This window comes from Etheostoma spectabile, chromosome 18 (assembly GCF_008692095.1).
Source record: "Etheostoma spectabile isolate EspeVRDwgs_2016 chromosome 18, UIUC_Espe_1.0, whole genome shotgun sequence".
Taxonomy (NCBI): Eukaryota; Metazoa; Chordata; class Actinopteri; order Perciformes; family Percidae; genus Etheostoma; species Etheostoma spectabile.
Genome location: NC_045750.1, coordinates 9,129,429 through 9,139,898, shown reverse-complemented (window position 1 = coordinate 9,139,898; position 10,470 = coordinate 9,129,429). Strand labels below are relative to the sequence as shown.

Genomic DNA, 10,470 nt, shown 5'->3' with positions numbered 1-10,470 from the left:
TAAGTAAAGTGTGCACAGCAGCTTTACCATATGCACAGAGACCAAAAAATGTATCAGTACTCCTATGCTGGAATAATACCACTTGACTCCAGGTTGTCTGTTTGTCAACAAGATTGTGTCACCTGTGTGTAGACTATAAACTACAATAATTAAGTTAACAGTGAAGTCCTTCTGATAATGATTTTTCTAATAATACAAATAATTATAATAATTATAATAATTATAATAACAGGATCAAACATATATCCATGAATTCTGTAACGTTAGATAATTTACCAAGAGACCAAACAACACATTTCTCCAAAGCAAGACAAAACTCTCATCAGTACTCAGTACTGGCAGGTTGTGGGACATTACATTATTCTCAGTAATAAAAACGTCTTGCACTCATGAATAAAACTGACTGACGTATGAAGCGTCGGGCGTCACGTGGTATTCCTCATTTGATACAAGCTCTAGCAATGTATTGAAACTGTGCGCTTCACAGGAGTGAAACAAGCTTCGATATCATCCGCCCATCTCTGCTGTGAACTGTTGTAATGTTATCAATCGGTGACCGCGTCTGGCGCTGTTGTAATATTGTGTAGTTAACTCACATTAGCAGAGGCTAATTTTAAGAGCACACATTAGCTGGAGTCTTGAGAAGCAGCAAGGGGCGGTGGGCTGCTAAAACTGCTGCTAGCTAGCAGCGTCACAAAGCTAGCTGCAACTGCCGAGAAACGAAGATTTTTAGCTAACAAAGCTAAATAAATAAGAAACTGGGATTGGTCTACGACGGCAGGAGTCTGCTACACTGGAGCTGGCATCGTTACATTTTCCGTCTTTAAAACGTAAGCTGTGCTTTGTGATACGGTTTATTATGGCCTTTACTGTAGGCGAGTATTTTTTTTGCTCCTAGGATGGCGAAGGCTTGTCCCGCCCTACTCTGCTTCTGATTGGCTTACCCTGACACGCTCACCTTAACCCTAACCAACCGCACTCTTCTTGCCTTAACCTAACAAACCCAACCAGAGCAGGCGACGAGCCAATCACAGGGAGAGTAGGGCGGGTCATGCCTTCGCCATCTACGGAAAGAAAATTGGCTTCCTGTAGATTGCTAGCTAAGCTAACTTATTTTGCGAACTCTGAACAGCTGATGTTAATTCTCTACTGCAACTATGTTAGACAGCTCAGCCACTAAGTACAAACCGGTGCTGTCAAGCTAGTTTGAAATGTGATATTATTGCCAGATTTCGGATTTGACTTTCTCAACAGTGTTATGTAGTATGATGCTTATATTGTTTTTGGGCATATCTGTGTCTCTCACAGCTGGCTGTTGGGCCTGACAACTAAGACAATGTCTGAGGGAGAGAACAAGCAGGCCTCAGATACTGCCCAGGAAGTGAAAACCGAGTCCATGGCAGCTGCAACCACAGGTCAAGCAGTGTCATCTGTGTCTCCCCCTGTGTCCATGGTGACCCAGCCTCCAGCCACTGCTGCCACAGAGGATGAGGAAGAGGAGAGCGAGGATGAGTCAGAGATTTTGGAGGAAAGCCCGTGTGGACGCTGGCAGAAACGTAGAGAAGAGGTATAGAATATGTCTTCAGCAGAGAAGTCAAGTTTACCTTTACTAAGGTATAAATAAAGCGTGATGTAATATTTTGTTTTCCTCCTGTAGGTGAATCAGCGCAACGTCCCCGGGATCGATAATGCTTACTTGGCCATGGACACTGAGGAAGGAGTTGAAGTGGTGTGGAATGAGGTCATGTTCTCAGAAAGGAAGAATTTCAAACTACAGGAGGTGGGTGCAGTGCTGCTTGGTTGATGTAATTAGTTGTGTGTGAAGAAGTTACGTGCATTACAACACAAATTAAACATTTATAATAATAATCATTATAATGATTACGTCAGGAAAAGGACAGGGTTCATACCTGCGAGGAATAAAATGTTTTGACAAGGTTTCAGGAATTGTGTTGTTTTGTGTTAGGTTGCATTCTTTACTGAGATCTCTACAACAATGTAGAAGCCTTCTGGTTTTCATCCCCCCCTTTGGCTCTAAGCTCCTTAGGAAAGTGGTCAGATTTATTGCTGCCAGCTCCATAGCAAAGTATACAATGTACCTGAGTATTTGCAGAAATAATTTTCAAAAATTTGATGTGGAGGGAGTAAGCCCACCAGAAGAAGTCAGATTTAAGGCTCTTGTTTGGTTTCTATTTCCCCACTATTATCTTGGTTGCAGAAATGTTATCCGATCCAATCTGAATGGTCCAGTCTGCTTACTTTGTAAAATAATAACACAGAAACGAGTTAGTACTTATGTGTTAGATAGTTGCTGGGTGCCCTTGAGCCAGACTTGTAAGCAGCAACCAATTAGTGCAAGACTGTTTGCAACAGGCAGCTTTTTAGTTTAATATGCAAATGACTGTGAGGAAATGGCATTTTCAGTCTAATTGAGCTTTTAATTTGTTTGTTGTTAAATGATAGTCTAATAAATAAATAGGCTGTCTGAAGTGAAGAGCAAAACCCAGAACTGCTTTTAATGGACACTCATTTACCAGCTGTTGAGTTTGCTTTTGACCTTGAACTTACTGTCTATCTGAACAGTAGTCCAAAAAATTATATGAGTTTACTTGGCCTGAATTTTTAGAACACAACACAAAATCCAACTTAACTTGACAACATGGATGGAAGATGTAACATTCAGTCATATGCTACTGTTAAGACTATCTGACATTATGTATACATTCAAATTGAATCTTTTCTCTTTTTTCCCACAGGAAAAAGTCAAAGCTGTTTTTGACAATTTGATCCAGCTGGAGCATTTGAACATTGTGAAGTTTCACAAGTACTGGGCGGATGTCAAAGAAAACAGAGCAAGGGTAGGTGGTCATTTAAAAAAATCCCCTTTTATTATCAAATCATTTAAAAAGTGTTGAGCATATTGGCTTTTATGATGAACTGTTTGGATTTGTTTTCTTTGTATGCAGGTCATTTTTATCACCGAGTACATGTCCTCTGGAAGTCTCAAACAGTTTTTGAAAAAGACAAAGAAAAACCACAAGACCATGAATGAAAAGGTGTGAAAGCTCTTCTGTAACTCATCAACAGATTTAGAGAAGCAGCTACTTGGAAATGACGCAGACAAGTCAACAACAGTTGATTTAAAAAAAAAAACTTAAGTCTATTTTGGGTTTTTTAAAACCTATTTTACAATAATTTTTATTTTCTTATTTGACAGGCCTGGAAGCGCTGGTGCACACAAATACTGTCTGCTCTCAGGTAAGTAGAGCCACTTAGTGTGAAAAAAATAAATTGTGGTATGGGACATTTATACAATTCACCGTCCAAATAAAAAGGTATTTTTTACTACAACTGTCAATTCTGACCACTTTGTGTTGAAAGTAGCTTGTAAATTCTAGAATTCACCAACTACAAACAAAAAAGTAATTTGTTCCCTGATGTGGTATCAGTTTTATTGACTTTAATAATAAAACTTTAATAAGACTTTAATTGACTTTTTGTTCGAATGTCTCCAGCTACCTGCACTCCTGTGAACCTCCCATCATTCATGGAAACTTGACCTGTGACACCATCTTCATCCAGCACAACGGCCTCATCAAGATTGGCTCAGGTAAAGATCATTTAAAGCAACAGATCTTTTAGGAGATATCAGAACATTGTAAAGCCAGTGTTACGTCCATCTTTCGCCAAATCTTTTTTTTTATACTACACTGTTATTTTTTGTACTAGTACTAATAAGGCTTTCCTCCACTATTTCAGTTGCTCCAGACACTATCAACAACCATGTGAAAACCTGTCGGGAAGAGCAGAAGAGCCTTCATTTCTTTGCTCCAGAATATGGAGGTAAGATTTGTCATCAAAGATCCTGTAATTTCGGAGCGCCTGGTTACAGCGCATGCCACGTAACCGCATATATTGGGTGCAGCTGTGGTATCTTTGTTGCATGTCATACCCATCTCCATCTCTCCGTTTCCAGTCTGCCTCCTACTTTCATCTGTCCAATAAAGGCAAAAAAATGGCAACAAAAAAAGATCCTGTAATTTATCTCAGATAGCCTTGCATTGTGAAGTAGATTTTCTGGGACACAGGATTACATTTCCCTGGAATTGTACCTTGATTGAGGCTGATATTGACCACCTTATTTCCGCTTTCAGCTGTTGCCAATGTTACCACAGCCGTGGATATCTATTCCTTTGGAATGTGCGCCTTAGAGGTGAGAGGATGCCTTGTTCTGCTCTCAGTTAGTGGGATACTGACAAGCACAATTGCTGATTTTTTTGGTTTATGGAAAATGTGCTTGATTGAAAATGCACGTTTGATGTATCAAAGCATTCTTAACAATGTCACCCATCTCTCAACATGCTTAGTCTTGTTTGCTTTGAAAGTTAGTGTTGGTATGCTTTTTATGGAAGTCGCAGAAATAAAAATCCGGATGTCAATCGTTGTTTAACAAAAAATGTTTTTAATGATTTGATCTTTAAATTGCATCAGACCAATGTCTTCAAAATGAGTTATATAATGAGAGTGGCTGCTGTTGACCTTTTTGTGTTTTTATTTATGATTCCTTTCCAATCAACACCCTTCTTTGTCCAATCCCTTCCTTAGATGGCTGTGTTGGAAATCCAGAGTAATGGAGATTCATCTTATGTGTCCCAAGAAGCCATAAACAGTGCCATTCAGTCCCTAGAGGACCCATTACAACGGGTGAGTGAGGAAGTTTAAAGCCTATACGGTGGATTGGAAGAGAAATCTATAACCTAAAGTTGTTGTCCCCCCCCCCATGTTTTCTCAGGAATTTATACAGAAGTGTCTTGAGGTGGACCCCAGTAAGCGACCCACAGCTAAGGAGCTTTTGTTTCACCAGGCCTTGTTTGAGGTGCCCTTACTCAAGCTGCTGGCTGCACACTGCATCGTCAGCCACCAGCGTGAGTTAAAGTAAACATAATGTTTTTATGAATGTATGATTACTGGTAATTAGTATATTCAGGTCAAAGGTACAGTTATTGGCCCATTGTTTAAACCAAATGTACAGACACACAGCACACCTACAACTCGAACTTACTCAGTTAGCCTTACATGATGTATTTCTTTAATAGGCAAGGCAGCTATATTTGTATAACACATTTCAGCAACAGGCCAATTCAAAGTGCTTTACATAAAATCAGTTAAACAGATAAAACACAAGTACAAACAGTTAAAAATCATAAGCATTAAAAACCAATAAAACACATGAATAGACAGTTAAAAACAAAATAGAAACATTTGGACACATAAAACACAAGAATAAAAGTTACAGTGCAGCATAAGAAATTTAAAGAAATGAGCATTCATTTAAAGAAAGGCAGCATCAAAAAGAAAGCTCTTCAGCCTTGATTTAAAAGAACTGAGAGTAGCAGCGGATCTGCAGGTTTCTGGGAGTTTATTCCAGATATGAGGAGCATAGAAACTGAAAGCTGCTTCACCCTGTTTAGTTCTGACTCTGGGGACAGAAAGTAGATCAAATTGGTAACATTTCTTTATTTTATTTGACTTTTATAAGACTCTGACATGAAGCCACCAAACTCACCATGCACAAAATTAATTGTGGAAAAATAACCATCAGGGTTGAATGCTCTTATCTGATTGATGTCTTCTCTGTTTACATATAGATATGATTCCAGAAAATGCTTTAGAAGAGATGACAAAGAATATGGACCCTAACTTGGTGATTGTTGAGGCCAAGGACGGAGTTCAGATGAAGTACGTCTGAGTATCACACAACCACATCATACTGACATATGGAGATAAATGAATGAAAACTATGGAAAAGAAGGAAATCTTTGGTAGTATTACTGTGGTTTTTCTTTCATCATATTATCACACTTAAACCAACAGAATATTTATATTTAAATATTTTTATTTTTCTGGCAGATTTTGTCTGGACTTTTGGTTATCGTACTACTCTGATCTACTCTCAATGTTATCTTTTCCTGGTCCAAAGGGTTGCATTACGGTTAAATGATACAACACCTGATCTTGCCTGCTAGGAGAGTGAAATAGTTAGTAACTGAGTTGAAGATTTGGTCTCACACTTGTCCTGATTGGCTGAATATTCAGCATGAATAACACTTTTTCTTCTGCTTTAGGCTCTCTCAGTTTCCTGCCCTTGAGTTGGACAAGTTCCTGGAAGATGTGAGGTAAGAAAGCAATTATTATAGCTGGAAGCGTATTTGGGCACAAATATGATGTTGATTTGCCTATGATTTGATTATTTGGGCTCGAATGCCTGGATCTGCTAATACGATTTGGTGGGGGAAATGAAATGAGAATTGCTCACTAGGGCTGTCAAAATTGGCCAAAAATCTGAGTTTTGAATATATTCGAATATCTATTTTTGTACATTATGTCCATAAGAGGGCAAACCAATACAACAGGAGACATAACTACTTGTGTAATGTTAGTCCTCTCTCCCTCTCTCTCTCTGGAGCGTGCAGAAGACAGAACATGCTGGAGATTACACTGCCGTCACTAAGCCATTTGTAATTTGGTCATAAACTACCAAGTCCAGGGTTTCCTGCAGCACTTTACAGCCAAGGCGGCCGCCTAAGCAACACACGGCTGCCGCCTTAACTAGGTTGTCAAAAAAAGCAATATGCGCTGTGTTACTGAAAATACTCCCATTTTATGAGTATCAAAAAAATATTTAACTTATGGGGCCAAATTTACGTTCCTAAAGCGTCTGAGCACGTAAGCACAAGCTTATATGTCTTCTCTGTACATTGACAGAGAGCGGGGCTCCAACACACACGCCCGCGTGCAGAGGTGCGGGCGAACTACCTCGGCTCTGCCGTTTTGTTTCAGTCACAGTGAGACACTGCAATGCCGATAAAGTAGTTTTCAAGTGTGGTTTGTCAAAACTTCTTGCAGACACCTTTAGCCTTGATATATTAATGGCGAGGCAAAAGCGGTCGCCGTGCTGTTGACATTACACTTACTCTGAGACAAGCAGGCACAACAGTGCAATATGTGCAAAGTCCGAAGTAGAGTATTGTATGTATATTATATACATACTCTACATGGTCAGCAAAACCCTAGTGTTAAAGATACCTTCTGGTGCTCAGGGCACAACTGCACAGCATGAATCATTTGTAGTTGTCCTGAGGGTATTCCTCTTCTTTTCCTTTGATGCACCAGGAATGGGATCTATCCTCTGACAGCCTTTGGGGTACCATGTCCACAACAACCTCAGCAGGAGGCGGTGAAGTCGCCCATAGTGCCCCCCTCAGTAAAAAGCCCGACTCCTGAACCTGCGGAACTCGAGACCAGGAAGGTAAGAACTGACATGCAGGAGTGCACAGGCATGAGATTTCTGTCAAATTATATTAACAAATCCAAATCATGGTTTGTTTACACAAGTAACGTAAAACTGTCACAATTCGGTGACTCCCTATTTATACAATTAATTTATGTAATTATATTATTACTTGTCCAAGACATTGTAGGGTATAGTTGTAGAATATCCAAAGTATTTGAGGATATTTTGAATATAGAAATTGGATTTTTAGGGTAGGTAAATTGTGGGAGTTGCAAAATACAATAAATAACACAAGTAATCAATATATGGAAGCAAATGTACTCATTTGTGCATATGATAACAAGTTGGAGTCTACTCAGATTTACATTTGTTTTTTAATTCTTCATTAACACGTAGCATTATATTTTCTGATCATATTCATTTTCTGGTCATATATCAGGTCCTTCAGATGCAGTGCAATATTGAGCCAGTTGATGAGGGCACCAAGCATCATGTGAGTTTCAATGCTGCATTTCTGATGAATGATAAACTAATGTTTTGCTTCAATGTATTGTATGTCATATTTGAAAGTGCTTTATGTTTTAAGACCTTTTGAAATGATTTTTTTTTTTTTAATTCTTCTTTCAGCTGACCTTACTTTTGAAACTTGAGGATAAATTGAACAGGCACCTAAGCTGCGATTTGTTACCAAGTGAGTGCCTTTTATGCCATGTGCACACATTCCAACATAAACATGTTATTACCAAATATTCTTACCCTCAGTTATAATTTTCACATAATCATCGGCCTCTGTTTGATAGTTGAAATTAGAGATATGATGCTTAAATGGTTGAAGAGAGAGATGAAGAAATGCAACACAGTTGCCAAGCCGAACACCAAACAGGAACATTGTGGTTCATATTTGGCAGCTTAACCCCTAGACCACCACAGCGCCCTGTCATCCCCAGTTTTAATAATCACATGAACTTTTAATGTCTGCATGTGGGTCGCATTTGTGGCCAAGTTGATATGGTCTATGTGGCTGGTGGTGGAACATATTGGACATTTTTTAATCAATTGTCAAAACTCCAAGTTGCACATTTAATTACTTGAATAACAAACTTGAATACGTTCAAAGCACATTATAATAGTTTATAATACGGGCATGATGCAGTTGTTAAAATAAAAAAAAAAGTGAAAAACTAAGGTATCTTAACACATCATACCTCCGCCGCCTTGTATGATTCTGACTGCCTTGTTTCTGTTAAGATGAGAATGTGCAGGAGCTGGCTGTGGAGCTTGTTCAGCTGGGATTCATCAGTGAGGTAAGTGGAGTTCATTTTCATGACCCTGCTGACCTGAACACTCATGCTATTAGTAGAAAGATATTTGTTAACCTTGCTTTCTCTCCATTTCAGGGCGATCAGCCACGACTTGCATCCGTTCTTGAAGAGGCCTTCTCAAAATTCTACACCCGGAACGGTTCTCTCAATCCGGTGACTGTTTCCTCGTAGCGGAGGACTCACTAGGTCTTTCTTCAGCCCTCCTCATCCTCTACAACAGGACTAGCTTTTTGCTCCACCTATTCGCTGCAGGAAAGCTTTGCGAGGACAGAGGAGGAAGCCTTGGTCTGGTTGCAGATCCTGCAGCTTGTCGTCGTACCTTCTGGTGGGAAAAACTGCCACTAAGTGGTTCTCACTTTCTATCTTTGTTTTTGTCCTCTCACCCAATACAGCCATCTGCTTCTCTTTTAAAAGAGGAAACCCTAATCGCAACTTAAAGGAAAATACACATTTTGACTTTTTGTCTGATTTCTTTCAGTTCTCATGTAGTTAAGAAAGGGATAAGCACTAAAACTGGATTACAGCAGACAGTATTTTCTTTAAGTCAGTATTAAAACTGTATTTTAAACATTTTTACATAAAACTGTTTGTCTGTATAAAATAATCTTTGTCCCGGCATACTAAAGTGTATGTATCATGTTGTTGTGGGGTTATGTCTGGTTGTCTGGTCCTTCAAATGTTCTCTTGAGCAGCAAGCGAGGCTTCCTACCTTGTATCGGTTTTCTAAGACTTAAATGCATCAAGCTAGTAACGCAACAGATGCTATGTCAGTTTCACTCCGGAATTCTGTAATTGTACAACATAGTCATGAAACATGCAGCTGCAAAACAATCTGAAGGGCTGCAGCGAAAGTATATAAAAAATTATATACTTATAATTATATTGTAAATTTATTTCTTGAGTGTGTGTATACTGTAATTCACTTCCAACACTATGGCCGGTGGTTGTTTGAATGTCTGCTTTTACTTGCTCTTTTTCTTTATATCACACTGTTATTTTCTATGAAAGGGGATGTCATCACTTGACTGTGGTTCAACTAGTGCTGTAGCTTCTGTCTGTCTCCCGTTGCAGCACTTATCGATTAGGTCTAGATCAATAAAAGGTAGTCTGTAAGTGACATTTTAACATTTTACTGGAGAGGTTTGTTAGATCCAAGTGAAGATGCTTTCTTGTTTAAGCGCCCGATCTGACGGATGTTTGTCAACAGGTTTGGTAAGTGCATGTATGCTTTTCTATGTCTAAATGGAAACTGATGCATGCAACAGGCTTGCTTCTGGAGTTGATTCAGTTCTCATTTTAACAGTGATGGTGATAGAATCATCAAGTAATTTATTATGCAGAGAAGGTTTTGTCGGCTTAGGCCTATCAGCATTTAGATTTTGCGTCTCTAAAGTATTAGTTTTTTTTCTTCTTTTTTTCATGGCTGGGGTATTCAATGTGACTGCAGAGATAAAACTTTGCCCTCGCCATGCAGATATTTACTTATTGGCTCAGACCACCCTTATGTGTTAACTGTTTGCACTGATGTACACTTTATACGCTGTTGGAAGTGTCCTGTGGCCTCCGGCTCCTTCGCAGCAACAGGAAGAACTTAGATAAATTGGATATGGTGTCATAAAACATGTAGTCCATGACCTAGTGTACTCTATGCTGGGACTACCTTATGACGGGCTGGAGATACTCTGAGATACGAGTGTGGGACTGCCTGGCATGCTTGTAGCCATCTTGTATGCTGGACACTGCTCTGTTTCTGAAACGCATTTACCCTGTTTTTTCACTTCCTGAAATAAAATTGTACACAATCTTTGTTTGGTGTTAAATTTCATGATAAAGGATAAGTATGTTTAAAAAATA

General features: G+C 39.1%; 1 protein-coding gene across 2 annotated transcripts; it reads left to right on the top strand.

Moving 5' to 3' along the window:
* Positions 1–427: 427 nt before the first annotated feature.
* nrbp1 (nuclear receptor binding protein 1) lies at positions 428–10,422 on the top strand. Of its 2 annotated transcripts, none has more exons than XM_032542887.1 (18): positions 428–830; positions 1,309–1,567; positions 1,658–1,780; positions 2,757–2,858; positions 2,967–3,056; positions 3,218–3,258; positions 3,516–3,610; positions 3,760–3,843; positions 4,155–4,213; positions 4,606–4,704; positions 4,793–4,925; positions 5,649–5,739; positions 6,126–6,176; positions 7,174–7,309; positions 7,734–7,787; positions 7,922–7,985; positions 8,543–8,598; positions 8,692–10,422. In XM_032542887.1, exons 2-18 carry the CDS (start codon positions 1,337–1,339, stop codon positions 8,785–8,787), a joined length of 1,605 nt encoding a protein of 534 aa, XP_032398778.1. In that variant the 5' UTR covers positions 428–830; positions 1,309–1,336; the 3' UTR covers positions 8,788–10,422. The 2 variants fall into 2 exon arrangements, with proteins under 2 accessions (XP_032398778.1, XP_032398777.1); XM_032542886.1 differs by lacking the exon at positions 428–830 and adding an exon at positions 1,082–1,199 and having other exon boundaries at positions 1,307–1,567.
* Positions 10,423–10,470: the final 48 nt, after the last annotated feature.